We start from the raw sequence: 14864 nt of genomic DNA, 5'->3' as shown, positions 1-14864 counted from the left end.
AATTTGTCCAAGGTCACACAGCAGAGTTGGGACTCAAGCCCAGAAATGGAGCTCTTAGCCACGACACTTTGAACTACATTTCAGTGCCATGCCTGGCACAAATGAATGCGGAGCCAATCCTAACTATTAGTAATATTAATATCCTGCCTCTGTCCTCAGAACAGAGAGCAAAGTTCGGGGTAAGAGGATATTAGTGAGGACATGTGGGAGAGGAGAACATATCTTAGCCCCTAGGAGGCTGATGTAGGTCACTGTGGCCCAGTTACTGATGTGAAAATAGGAGGTCTGTGCTAAAAAAAAAAAAAAAAAAAAGTCGCGTGGTCCCTGCTTCAGCAAAACACTCCTCTTGCCTTGTTTTGTCCCTGCCTGGTGAGATTCTATTTCCAGTTCCCTTTTGAAGAGTGATCAAGTCACTTAGGTGAGAGCCTGGCCACGTTATGAACACCAGGTGTAGCTGGGCTGACCCAGTCTGGCCTCGGGTAGCGGAGGCAAGTGTGAAATTGGCAGAGGGCTGAGAAATCCAGACTGTCACTCACTGCCCAGCGCTTAATTGCTTTAATTAAGGTTCAGGACTGCAGGTCAAAGGAACACAGGATCATGGTTAAGGGGTGTAAACAGGGTCTTAAATCAATTTGTGATTAGGACTTCTCTGTTACTGACATCAGCTATTGGGTCTTTAGCTTGTGATGAATGCATTCCTGGAGAAGAGCTTTGTCCTAAAGGAGGCTCCGGGGCAGAGTGGGGGTCTTGGGAAAGCTGTTTGGAGAAGGTGTGACTTGCACACAGTCATGAAAAAAGATATGTGGGGATGGCAAAGAAGAAAGAAAGAGGAAAACGAGTTTAGTGCCTACTGTGCACCAGGTTCGTTTACATTCAGAACTCTGGATCATCCTCCCAATAATACTTGGAGATAAGTATGTGCTCCCCATTCTGCAGATGAGAAAACTGAGGCCCACAGCTGGCTCTGAATCTGGCCCGAGGTCACAGGGCTAAATAAGCAGCAAAGACGGAACAGAAAGAAGATTAGCCAAGTGCCTCCCATGTCCGCCAAGTGCTTTGCCACTAATGTTTTCACAAACGTAATATTTAGGAAAACCCTACAGCACGGGTGTGCTTCTCACCATTTTACAGAAGAGAAAACTGAAAACCAGAGTGTTTAAGGGGCTTGCTGGTGAGTGGTCTATGTTACAGTAAAATTCACGTTTTTTCCCGGTACCTCGGAGTCTCAGATTGCAAAGAATCCACAGATCTGTAGTGTATCCAACGACGACAGAATAACTACTACGGCTTTCCTGTTTGTGATTTTCAAATGTCTGTAACCTGCTGCTACATTGGAGAAAAACAACTCAGTTTTAAAGGGTAACAAATTCAGAGTTGCTTTTTTAACACTGTGTCCCTCCCCCCAATCTGGTCCCAGTCGATGGTGACCAGAATAAAACTGCTGAACCTTGGGGGTCTGAGACATGGGTTGATGATGTAAAAGGGCTTTCATAATGGAAAAAGTTGGGGGAACTTGCTTTGCCCTCTTCGGTAGGAGCATGTCTGGCAGGAAAGTGGGTACTCTTCCAGGGGAATGCATCTGACAATGGGGGGCCTGGACAAAGGGGCAAGGAGATACTGCTTCAACAAGGGGGTGGAGGCAGAGGGGCTGGGAAGGTGTATTCACTTTTCTGTGATGATGCTGATTCTGCGACAAACCACCCCCCAGATCTCAGTGTCTTATTACAATGAGCTCACGAGTCTGCAGGCCGGCTGTGGTGGGATTCAGCTTTGCCCCACCTGTCTCTCGTCCCAGGACCCAGGTTGAAGGAGCAGTGGCTGCACGAGGCATGCTCTTCTCAGGGTGCAGGGCTGGAGCCCAAGAGGCCAAGCCATCCAAGCAAGCACATTTAAGACCTCTGCTTGGATGAGCTACAATCTATCGGCAAAGCCACAGTCAGCAGGGCAGGGCAGTATCCTCGGCTGCACAGTGACGCCGGGAGAGTGATATATGTTGAACGTAACACAGTATTCCATAAAGCGTGACTCTGCCTACAGCCACCTGGGCGGGAAGGTCTGGAGGACCATTCTAGGGGAGCAGGTCCCAAGAAGCCAGAATTTAAAATCTGCAGTAGTTTTAGACCTGGACACCCGTGGCCATCACCTAACAAATGTCGGGGATGGAGGCCATTTGGGGCCCTTTGCTGCACCTGATTCTGAACCTGCTCTGCCCTTTGAGTTGTGGCTTCAGGCTTGGAGCCCCAGGATAGCTCAGCCAGTCCCGATCCAAGACTGTCTCCTGCCTCCTGCCCATCTCCGGGGATTGCTCCCCAGCCAACTCGTAAAACATTCATTTCCCCTAATTCAAATATTTTCACCCATTAGAAGACTTGTTAATATTGTGTTTTAAGAAGCATTTAAAAGAAATTGTTCTCTGCTCTGGCTGGAGCCGTAGTTCGTAAATTATTGATTTCTGCCTTCAGAAGATGAGGATTCTCTTCCTTCTTGAACAGAAAAGATATTGCCCTGGCTGGGGTCTCAAGAGAGGCAAGTGGGAGCTGGTGCAGGAAGAGGCTCTTCACCCCCACCCAGGGCAAGGGAAGGAAGAAACATGCCCCGTTCTGTCCACCCTAAACGGGGTTCCAGTTCCTGGCTTTTCTCACCCTGGTTTGGGCAATGGGACTGGCAGAATTCCTGCACTGCCTCTGGCCAGCTGTGTTACCCTGGGCCAGCTGCTTGGTGTCTCTGGGTTGTAGGCAATGTCCCTGTAAATATATAGAATAGTGCTGCCTGCAGCTCAGGGCTGTAGGGAAGTGAGGAACGAATGAGATGATGCCTGAAGGAGTCACCATTACCCCCCAGGTCCTAGTAAGTGTACTTTTCTTCCTCCTTCCTGGGGCTTTAAGTTCCATCAGAGCAGGGCACCCTGCACCTGCAAGCACCACATGCAGGCTCTGAAATCAGTGCTGGACTGTGCCTAGAGCAGGAAAAATTTCCAACCTGGGTTCGCCAGGGAGGCCCTCTGTGCTGCCTAGAGGCCCCCGCAGCGCAAGCCAGCAGTGCCCTTGAGCCTGGCTTGTTCACCCAGAGGTAGGAATGACCTTGATGAGGGTGTCTCTGAAGTGTGAGAGCCAGCGCAGCCCGCAGTGCTCAGTGCCAGGGTGGGAGACTCTGTGCAGTCTGCCTTCTCCATGCCAGCCTTTGCCCCATCCTGTCATCCGCAGGGGGTCTATTAGCATCTCTCAACTTTTGCAAGGCGTGGTAAATCAGTCTCCCTGTATGGCAGTATTCACTGGAGACCAGAGAAAGGGACGTGGAGATATGGAAAAAGGCAGCTCAGAGCCCCAGGGAGCAGGGCTGGGGAGCACGTTGAGCTGGATCTGCTCGAGCCCAGAGGAGGAATCTGGGCATTTGACCCACTTTCCCTGCCATTGGCCATAGTCTGGGGTTCAGGCAGGGGGAGGTGGCAATGGGGGAAATGGGTTGGCAATGGGGTCCCTGGCAGTGAAGGGCATGCACACTGGACACCAGGCTCTGGCCCAGCTTTGCTTCTCCCTGAGTAGACCAGTGCTTGGGCACACCCAGAAAGCCAGAATCAGAGCATCTTAGCCCCTGAGTGGAGAGACCTGGGAAGCCTGGAGTTTCTCAAGACAGTGACCCAGGTGCTCAGTAAATCATTCCTAAATATCAGGTGCAAAAGCTTTGAACGTTGTGATGTAAGTTAGGACAGAGGCGAGGGTATCCCTGCAATGCCATTTTTGGTCATCGTTCTGATGAGCTTTTTGGAGAGGGGGATAAGGGTTTGTGTTACTACAGCCCCTGGAGTAGTCCTGGAGTAGCCAGAGGGAGAGGCAAGCACGTGCACTCGTGGGTGGAAAAAGATAGACTGAAAGTCATTCATCTGGTTCAACCTCCCCAGTTGAGTGAAGAAACCCAGACAAGGTAAAATGTTTGGACAAAATCACACAGCAAGTTAGGACCCAAATTCCTATCCAATTCCTCTTCTGCTTCATCATTCTTGAAGAGCCGTAAGAGAGAAGGAGAGGAGGGGTGGGATCAAGGGGACGGAGAGACTAAGGAAGTATTCTGGCAGGAGATGGGGCAGAACTGAGCTTTGAAGGACGGGTGGATTTCAATCAGTGGAGAAGAGCCCGGCGGGGAGACGGCATGGGCAGAAGTGGGCAGGGCAGAGGTAGACATTGAGGGTTCGTGAGTGAGTAAACCGACAATGAAGGTAAAGCTTAAAGTTCAGGCAGGGTCACTCTGGGAAGGGCCCTGTTTCCTTTTCCCAGGATCTACCCTGGGAGCCCTGCCTGCAAAGTGGTATTGAGGACTTGTACTCAGCCCCAGCCACTTGGCCTTCTCTGCCCGACTGCCTTTCTAAATCAATTCTCCCCGCCCCCTGACATGAAAGGGGAAGCCATACGCCCGCCAGCCATGTGCCATGTGCCTTCGCCCCCCTCCAGGCCACAGGGGCTTGGATGAGTGGTGGACGAGTGACTGCTTCATCCGTAGTCTGATTCAAGGGCACCAGAAATGCGCTCTCTTGAGAACATCACTGAGACACACAGAAACTATGGTCAGGAATGGGGACTGCAACCAAAAAGCTGTAACGTAGGGAGAAGGCAGGGGCAGTTAAAATAGCTCTGTGCAAAGTGAATAGTCTGCTGGGCCCCAGGAGAAGGGCTGGAGTCTCAGACCTTCCAGCTCAGCCTCTGAGGCCCATCTCTGCTGCCCTGAGGTTGCCTGTTTTCTTTGCCAAGCAGCAACACACCCAGGCAGTCAGTGAGTTACAGCTCCTGGTAACAAGCATGCCTTAAGTAGAACACAGCTCAGCCAGGGCAACCAGCCTTAGAAGTTGTGGCCCCAGCAGAAGCTACCCTAGTCCCCTGCATCTTGAATTAGCATCAGTGGTCCAGTGGGTAAGACTCCGCGCTCCCAGTGCAGGGGGTCCGGGCTTGATCCCTGGTCGGGGAACTAGATCCTACATGCATGCCACAACTAAGAGTCGGCATGCCACAACTAAGAGTCCGCATGCCGCAACTAAGAGTCCGCATGCCTCAACTAAGAAGTTCAGATGCCACAACGAAGACCCAGCACAGCCAAAATAAATAAATAAAATAATAAATAAATATTTTTTTAAAAAAAAGACTTTAAAAGAAACGATCTCCATAGAGGCCCTGCTGCTCTCCCACCCCAAATGGCTGTTCCCCTTGGCCTTTGCCACTGTTGTTCCCTGTACACTTAGAGCCCAGCTCAAGACTCACTTCCCCCAAGAAATCTCTAATTACACCATCCTCACCTGACGACACCATCACTAAGCCCCAGACAAAATGGTAGCGCCAGAATGAGAGGGGCCGTGAGAGGCAGCCCTTTATAATTTACGACATGCTCTTACTTCCATCGCAGGGCCTGAGTTTCACAGCTACTTGGGAGGATGCGGGGAGCTGCCTTATCTTCTCTTTACTGCTGGTGGGGAACAGGGCTGGGGCTCAAGCCCAGCTCTCCCAAATCCCATTCTGAGACCTTGTCCACTTCATCTCCTACAGTGGGTAACTCACTGCTGGGCATATAACTTGTCCTAAGAGCGCTCAGAATTGTCTTTGTTAATTCACTAATTCAACTAAGATTTATGGAGCACTTTCTTCATGCCAGGTGCTTTTCTAGATACAGGAGATACTGCCATGACTAAAACCGACAAAAATCCCTACCCTTGTGAACCCTGCATTCTAGTGGAAGGAGGTATCCAATAAACATAAGAAATAAGTCTAAGATACAGCATGTTAGATGGTGATAAGTAATAATGGGGGAAAAATAAAGTAGAAAAGGAGGATAGAAAATGCTGGGTGTGGGGTGACATTTTAAAATAGTGTGATCAGTGAAGCCTTACTGAGAAGGTGAAATATGAACAAATATTTAAAAGAGGTAAGGGAATTGGACACCCAGATATATTGGGGGTGGGAGGGGAGCCTTCCATTTGAAGGGAATGGCATGTGCAAAGGCCCTGAGGCAGGTGATTGCCAGTCCTGCGTGGCTTGTGGCAATAACCCCTGCTCTTTTTCCTTGTATAGTTTGGCCTCTTCAGTTTATTTTGTCCTGCTGCTCCTTTCAAGGTGCTGGCCACAGAAGGAAGGCAACATCTTATAGCAGCCAAGATAATATTCCTAGCCCTATTTTCCAAAAAGAGAGGCCCAGACAGGCTATTGCTATGTCCAGTGACTAAGACACACCCTTAAGAGTCTTTTTCCATGGCAGACTCTGCTCCAAAACTCAGGCCAGGACACTGGCCACTAGCTCCATCTTCTTCTGATGGATGTGCACCCAGTTCAGTAGCTTGGGGGTCATTGGCTACAGATTCCCTGAAACTTCTGTTCACCAACCTCACTGACTAAGAAGGACTAAAGAGATGAAGACAAAATACACAGGGAAGCACCAAAGAATGCAGATGGGACAAGATCAGGAAGACAATGCCATATACATGAGTGACCTCAAGAGAGACCTGAGAATGTCAAGCCATCAGTGGGTACCCCCACTCCAACACCCCTGAGTTTCCATATTTCCTTGAGCAGGTAAGAATGTGCAAACCCCTTGCCTTCACCCACACTGTATTCCCTTCCCTGAGTCATATTCTCTTCGTCATCTACTCCCACTCAGAGTGACTCACTCATGTCAACAGACCCTGCATGCTTTCCCTACCCTTCCTGCAGTTCCCAAGACTGGCCCCTGGTGCATATGGGGCTGGAGGGGGCAGGGAGTGGGGAGATTCAGCATTGGCTCCAGTGTTGATGCTGCTGGGCAGGGAGCAAGAGGGAGACCTGGAAATGAAGTCTCTGGAGCCCCCGAAAGGGAAGGCTCATGGATTTCTGCTAAAGGCAGAAAGTAGGGGAAAAGTAGGGAAAAGTAGGGTAGAAACTGGGGCCGGAGGCGGTAAGTCAGAGATGGCTGGATTTACATGACTGGTGCAGTCCCGCTGCCCATCCAGATATGGCTGACTTTCCTCTGAGAAGGGCTTAGACTCTCTCCCAGGTTCCCCTCCCAGCATTTCTTCTCCTGTCGCTAGCCATACCAAATGTGGCAGAATTTTCAGGGATGTCTAGGGGACGCAGAATCCACTGGGACAGCAGTTGAGAATAATGAAACTGATGGACTGAAGAGAAAAATATTCCATTTCTCTTCCCCAACCCAGTATTTACCAAACATTGAAGCCCCATTCTCTTTTTTCCTGGCAGGGAAGCAATTACACAGCCTGACAGCCAGTCCCTGGGGCCTGGGCTGAGTTGGAGCTAATTACTAATAAACATTGAACTAATACTCTGGACCAAATTAAAACTAATTTGGATCAAACCAAAATGACTCAAATGAATTCCATCTCCATGATCTCCTCCACACATATTCACACACTCACACCAACTTATGTCTGAGCCCTAAAGTCTCCCCAAATTTGGGAGTCCCAGGACAAAAACCCAACCCACAGAGACATGGCATCAGGACCAACATCTCTCTCGTTCTTATTGGAGCAACTCTAGATTCCAGCATGCAAGGCCCTGGTCGTCTGCCCACCCCACAGTCCTGCACATCACCGGACACATCTCACACTCTCTTCAATCCTTTTTAAAGACATAACTAAGACATTGTAAAGCAATTATACCCCAATAAAGATGTTAAAAAAAAAAAAAAGACATAACTAAGAAACCAATCATATGTTTACATTTCAAACGTAGCATTAGCACTTAAATTTAAACTGCACTGCTGCAGCCCTCTGGAGCCCACTCAGCTGTCCTGCTCCCCAAACACATTCAACTTGCCAATGATTGCTTCTGTCTTTACAATGTATGAGGACCCCCATCTCTCTGCAAATCCTGATTCAGTGCCTCTTCTGAAAGCTTCTATGAAGAAACCTTCTTGGGGAATCCTTGTCACACACTGAATCAGGGTTTATGTCTTATCCCACATTCCCACCTGCACAAGCCTCCTCTTGGCATTACTTAGTCCCTTCCTGAAGCCTTGAGAGTGAAACCTTTGTCTGGAGGGGTGAAGATCTATTCTTTCTTCTCTATTTTCTCCTTCCAAGGTGATGAGGCTTTGGGGCTGGTCATACCCACTGCCTTTTCTCTTGAGAGTTAATAGAAATTAAAAAGGGTCTTGCTAGTGAGCCTGGCTCTGGTTAAGGTTTCAGGAAAGAGACGGGTGTAGGGTTCCTTTAGGGTCCGTGTTATCTAACCCAGCTCCACTGGTAAGAAACCAAATAAAATTGAAAGCAACAGTCCCATATGAGAATAAAGAGTATGCCCGTGGATGGAAACTTTCCCGAGTGTTAGCTGTCAGGAAGTTAAGACTTCAGGGAGTGAGCTCGATGAACGGGTTCCATACATGTCCAAGGGGGGTAACGACCCAGCCAACATTTTCTGATTCACAGACTACAAGGATGAACCAGCAGGAACACTGCTCAACCATCCAGTCAATTCCTCTAGTTTAAAGGAGAAACTGAGACCAATAGACGTGCGACCTGCCCCTCATTCAGCAAGTTAGTCAGGGATCAGTGTTTTGGTCTGACGAAATACCAACTTTTCCAATTCCAGTGATAGAGCTAAAGCAATTCCTTTCCTCTGTGAGTAGTAGACCTTCACAAAGATACAGTCTGGATGAAGACATGGGCAAGTTGCCTCCTCCTATCCCTCCTGCAAATGAGTGGGGAAGGCAGGGAGGTCCCTAGCTAAAGAGGGAGTCCCAAGTTGCAGCCTCTCTCCGTTCAAGGCAAGGGAGGGCACATGCTGAGGGTGGAGAAGGGGGACGGGCACTGTCGCCATGGGCCCAGGTCCTGAGAATGCTGCGGGCAGAGGAGGGACTGAGGAGGGACAGCACTCTCTCAGCAGTGACCTTCTGGAGCCTCCTGCTGAGAGGGACAGCTGGGCGTGACTATGACAAGCAGGGCTTGAGACCATGGCCATGCAGTCTGGGGCTGGGCACCCAGACAAAAATTGCCCACCGATCCTTTTTGTATTTTTATATAAATTTATTTATTTATTTATATTTGGCTGCATTGGGTCTTCGTTGCTGCGCGTGGGCTTTCTCTAGTTGCGGCGAGCGGGCTTCTCATTGCAGTGGCTTCTCTTGTTGCGGACCCCGGGCTACAGCCTCGCGGGCTTCAATGGTTGTGGCACGTGGGCTCAGTAGTTGTGGCTCGTGGGCTCTAGAGCACAGGCTCAGTAGTTGTGGCACACGGGCTTAGTTGCTCTGTGGCATGTGGGATCTTCCCAGACTAGGGCTCGAACCCGTGTCCCCTGCATTGGCAGGCGGATTCTTTTTTTTTTTTTTTTCGGTACGCGGGCCTCTCACTGCTGTGGCCTCTGCAGTTGCGGAGCACAAGCTCCGGACGTGCAGGCTCAGCGACCATGGCCCACGGGCCCAGCCGCTCCACAGCACGTGGGATCCTCCCGGACCGGGGCACGAACCCACGTTCCCTGCATCGGCAAGTGGAGTCCCAACCACTGCGCCACCAGGGAAGCCCGGCAGGCGGATTCTTAACCACTGCGCCACCAGGGAAGTCCCTGCCTACCAATCCTTTTTAAAGACATAACTAAGAAACCAATCATATGTTTACATTTCAAACGTAGCATTAACACTTAAATTTAAACTGCACTGCTGCAGTTAGATCAACTGATTTTATATCCAAGACCTTTAGGCTTTAAATACTCTAGGGAATGATATGGTGACTAAAGAAAGAACATTTCATTATAAAGTGGGGCTCCCCCCCCCCTTAAAGGGCATAGTTCCTAAAACAGGGCTTGTCTCAGGGATCCCTTTAACAAGATGGCCAGAGCCCTTCCCCCTGTGCAGTTTTCTGAGACCCATCATTATATGGACTGTTTAGGATTAATCCTGTGTGTTCTCACATGCGTGTTTTATTGTCTCCAGCTTGATTAAAAGACTGTTTATGGCAGGAACTGGGTTCCCTGTGTCCCTTGGGTTCTTCATAGTGCACAGCTGAGTGCCGATCCGTGAATAGAAGCTCAGCGGCTAATTATTTCTGATTGTTGTTCAGCACCATGGACAGAACCTCTCCTCTCTTCCTCCTTTTCCCAGGCTGTTTGATTTCTTTCAAGACAAAGCCTCCAGCTGCCTCCTTGAGGGCTCAGCTCCCCTCACACACGCCTTTCTCCTGGGGGGCTGCACCGGGAGCCAGAAGCCACACCATGCCAGGTGGGAGAAGAAAACGGAGAAGGGCCCTGGAAAGGAAGGGATTTCACTACATTTCTTGCTGTGCTTAGAATGAGAAGACCACCTGAATTTTGTGTCCCAGCCAGAGCCACAGTCCCCAAGCACCCCCAAGAGCTGCAGATACCCATCTCAGTAGTGCCCAACATGGTCTGTAGTCACGGGGTTATAGGCCAGCAGAACACCTGGCCACCTGGGGTGACGCTGGGATAGAGCCTGGGCTGGCCTGAGCTGGGGAGGCCCTTGGCTTGGCAGGAGACGGGCGGGATGAAGAACACATTTGGGATGCAGATAAGGAGAGAGTCAAAGCCTGATTGGGAAGGCAACCTCAGTCATTAAAGTCGGCAAAGCCCTGGGCAGGGGACAAGACAAGGGGCCAGCAGCTGAGGCCTGCAGGGACAATTCAGAGAAGATTCGAAGTGGAAAGTGCTGGCAGGTTCAAGACAAAGGTTGCAAATAATACTATGGGGCTGGGAGTTTCCTCTGGCTTTTTGATATTAGCTGTGGGGTGGAGATGGGTCACCACTTTAAAGAGGGGGTGCCAGGCTTCCCTGGTGGCGCAGTGGTTGAGAGTCCGCCTGCCGATGCAGGGGACGCGGGTTCGTGCCCCAGTCCGGGAAGATCCCCATGCCGCGGAGTGGCTGGGCCCATGAGCTATGGCCGCTGAGCCTGCGCATCCGGAGCCTGTGCTCCGCAACGGGAGAGGCCACAACAGTGAGAGGCCCGCGTACCGCAAAAAAACAAACAAAAAAAAGAAGGGGTGCCAATGTGACACATCACATGGCAGAAGAAAGATAGAATTTTCAGTAGGCAATAATCCAGCACCCAGTAGAGGTCAGATACTACCATTCTAAAGCTGGAATTAGTAAATTTGGTAATCCATGATCATTTCAAAAATCCGTGTGCTTACTGCATCTCCACTGTGGTGGATGCTCCACAGGCTGAGATAAAACAAATACAACCAGCACAACACACACACCAATTCCATTAAATTTATTGCCTCTCCTCCTCCTTTCACATTCTGCCTGCCCTTCAAGGCCCACTGGGAATACTTCCTCGTTCAGGAAGACTTCTAGGGCTAGAGTTAGCCTAGGGGCCAAGCATTTATTTGCTGAATGGATGAATGGGTGGCCCTGGTGAGCATCGAATCTGGTGATTCTCAATTTTTTTGTATTGTCTTATAATAGGTTACCTGGGAAACAGACTCTGAAATGGAGATTTGTAAATTTCAATAAATTTACACATAGGAAACTTATTGAAAGTACTTTTGGCAGCAACACCTGGGAGTGAGGGCTGGGGAGGAGAGCGAACAAAGTGGGACTGGGCAGAGAGAGGAGTTGAACTGGGCTGAAGCGTCAACAAAATTCTCAGCCAGTTCTACAGGGAGCTCTGGAGCTGGGATGACACTTCTGAGTTGTCCTGTGCTGAGGCAAAAGCGATGGGTATTTACATCCCCACATTCAGAGTTGGATGCCGGCTGCCCCCAGGAAGCAGGAAGGTGGCATGACCTTGAGTGAGATGGCTGTTTTGGCTGAGGGCAAGTCCTGGAGAGGGACTCAGCTGACAGGCATCTGCCAGCACTCCCAACAGCTAGAGGAATGAAGACCTCGGTCCTGAAGAAGAGATCAGGGTGACACCTCACATCATCCACTACATGGACCGACAACTTGGACCAACGGTTTGGACCACACTGGGTGGAGGGCACATATCAGAATCCCAGGAGGAGGCATAAAGAGTTGTCCAAGACGTTCTGTTACAACCTTACCCCCCCACACACAGAGGCCATCATGATTAGGAACTGCTGATCTACTCCCACCTGCCCTGAGACAAAGGAGGTGATTTGCCCAGGGACACACAGCAGGTGAGCGGCTAGCGTGAAAGGAGCCCAGGTATTTGTGGGCTGCCATTGGGGTATGAGCCGCATTTCCCAAGTGAGCACCAAAAAAGCAGCACCCATGCCGCACCTGCTGCTCAGCCTCTGTAATGATAAAAGCCTAGCAGACACCTGGTCCAGAGAAGATGGAGATGTGGTTGGCAGGTGGAGGTGGGAGAGGAGGTGCATATGTCAATACGTGCATGTGGAATTGGACTGGTTTTTAAAAGCAGTTATCATGTATGGATATGACCTTTGTGCTGTGTATATGTGACTTAACCTGAAGAACAAATCCTCTGATTCTTAATTAACCTTTTCATTTGAACCCCTTGACCAAGAAGCAAATGGAGGCTGGTGAACTGGAAATGACAGTCTCACCTCCCCCATGCCCCAACCTGGCCAGCCACCTAGGCTGGTAATTACCTTGGCCAACGCTGGGAACTTTTTACAGGCTGATGAACAGATGAGCTCCTGCTAATAGCTGTGATAACCACAAAGCCCGGTCCTACCCTCCTCTCTTTCCTGATTACCTTCTGTGAAACCACAGAGCAGACGGTAAGAATATTTCTCTCTCTCTCTCCACCTCTCCCTCCCCTTTCCCTCTCCCTCTCTCTCATTTCCTCCTTTTAATAAAAAGGAGATCATATAGGCTGAGGATCAGGAGAAATAGCATAAGGAAGGGAGACGTTTGCCTGCAGAAGGCTCTCTCCTCAGGAAAACCAGATGCTTCGGCCATGTCCTTTAGCAGACCTGGTGAACGGCTGATGTTTCTGGAGAGTGCCCCTCAGTAGATGTCAAAGCAATTGGGAAGGCTGGCTCCTGGCCCACAGTCACATGGAGCGGGTGAGGTGTCAGCAAGGTCTTTAGCCCTCAGGGCTCCCAGCAGAACTGAGCAAGCAGCAGCAGGGAAGAAAGGGAAAAATCGATGGGACAAAGAAAGGGATAGGAAGAGAAGGATGGGAGAAGGATGCAAGAGAGGAAGCAAAGGTTGGATACAGGGTATTATAGGGGGTCTGGGCATAGAAAACATGTCCTAACAGTGGCCTGGGTCTCTGCCACATCCCCCTGAGTTGGCTCGTTGTTTCTGCCTGGACTGTCTTCCCTGTGTCACTCACCTCAAAAGAATTATATTTTATAGTGATTCTATAATGGTGGAATCACATAAGAGTGCTTACTCTGGGCCAGGCCTGTGCTGAGCACTTTGTGTGTGCTATCACGAGTGACGCTCAAGAAGCCCTACGAGGTAGACACCATTCTTCCCATTTTGCAGGTGAAGGAGCTAAAGCACAGAGAGGTTAAGAAACTTGCCCAGGGTTCACACAGCTAGTTCGAGATGGAGTCAGGCTTTGGAGCCAGGCAATCTGACTCTAGAACCTAGCCCTTAATCATTCTGCCCAATTCCACCCAATTCCAATCCCCCAGAGCTCTGGGTACATTTCCTGTACCCAGATGTGCCTGATGTAACAGAAAGAGCATTAAATTTGAGCCCCAGCTCTGCCCCCACCCAGCTGTGCAACTGTGAGCCAGTTAACCTGCTTGTGCCTCAGCTTTCTCATCTATGAAATGGGTATGAGAATACACATCCCGCTTACTGCACAGTACAGGTGCAGGGATCGAGTGAGGTTATATTTGTGAAGGCTCTATGTAAGCCCCCAAGGGCCTTGCGTTTGTCCACTTCCACTTTGTGAGCTCCTGCCAGGACCACGGATGATCCTTGCATTGCTTATCTGAGCCCCTCTCACATGTGGTGGGCGCTCAGGAATTGTATGCTTCCTGTTGAGCAAATGAAGAAAGAAACAGAACACCCAAATCCTCTCTCCTTCCTCCTCCTGCCTCTCCTTCCTCTGCCTCCTGACCCCCCGGTCCCCTCTCCTCTCTCCTTCCTCTCTTCCCCTTCCCCTTCCTTCCTCCTCCTCCTTTTTCTCCTCCCCAAACCCCAGCCCGGCCCAGTATTCACATTCTAATGGGAAGACATCTGCCCTCTCTTTCCAATCCATCCCACGCTTTGCTTTGAGACCAAATTTTCAAAAGTACAACTGAGACCCCATCACAACCTGCTCAAAATCCAAAGTGCTCCAAGGAGAAAGTCTGAGCTTCTGAGCCTCTGCGGTCGGGCCCCACCTCTCTTTCTTGGCCTTGTTTCTCAAGACTTTTTTCCAGGATATTCCAGTCCTCACTCGCTTCTACTGTCAGTTTCTTCACCTGTAATAACATCATAGGTAATGAGCTAACGGTGCCTGACACATGGTTAGCGCTCAATAAATGTAATCAAGATGTTCAGTGAGGGCTTGCTCTGCTGTCTTGGAATCTCGCCTGAGGCCCCAAGGCTGAGGACTTCAGGTGTGAAGTGCCCACACGTTCTGAAGGGAGATGCCTAGCCACCCGGGTAGGACTCGTTAAGACTGGCCCCATGCTGGTTCTACAACGCTTGCCCCTTATACATTTCGGCCCATGTGGAAGAGAAGGCTAGAGATGGAGGTGATGGGAGGGAGGTGGGTTTTTTTAGACTCCTCAGCTAATGATGAGAGCTGGGGTAACCACGGACCCACCTGTCTCCATCTCCCCAAGCCAAGTGAGGGCACTCCATTGGCCAGACACGACTGTGGACCTGGAATCAAAGATATCTTGGAAAAACTTGACCTGTGACCTCCCCTCCCCGCCAGAGCTGAGAAAATATAGAGACTAGGGCCCAGCTCGCCCCTGAAAAAGTCTAAAGTCAAGAGACTTACTGGAGCAGACTGTGTCAATTAAGAGAGACCACTGAGCAGGGAACAATCCCCACCTGCTGAGTTTAGTG

General features: G+C 50.1%; 1 protein-coding gene across 5 annotated transcripts in view; it reads right to left on the bottom strand.

Annotated features, from left to right (window-relative positions):
* The window catches only part of LOC137211697 (ADP-ribosylation factor 2), a 103714-nt gene that overhangs the window by 11639 nt on the left and 77211 nt on the right, over positions 1–14864 (bottom strand). For 3 of the 5 annotated variants that reach the window (XR_010937179.1, XR_010937181.1, XR_010937180.1), the window contains exon 5: positions 12818–14269. Coding sequence is in view for 1 of the 5 variants with exons in the window: in XM_067714253.1 (XP_067570354.1) it covers positions 14126–14269 (144 nt within the window). In the remaining 4 variants the exon portion in view is untranslated. The remainder of the gene's footprint in view (positions 1–12817; positions 14270–14864) is intronic. The other 2 variants (XR_010937182.1, XM_067714253.1) reach the window with 2 other exon arrangements.

The sequence above is a fragment of the Pseudorca crassidens genome, chromosome 19 (assembly GCF_039906515.1).
Source record: "Pseudorca crassidens isolate mPseCra1 chromosome 19, mPseCra1.hap1, whole genome shotgun sequence".
Taxonomy (NCBI): Eukaryota; Metazoa; Chordata; class Mammalia; order Artiodactyla; family Delphinidae; genus Pseudorca; species Pseudorca crassidens.
This window is presented reverse-complemented; position numbering and strand designations above follow the sequence as displayed.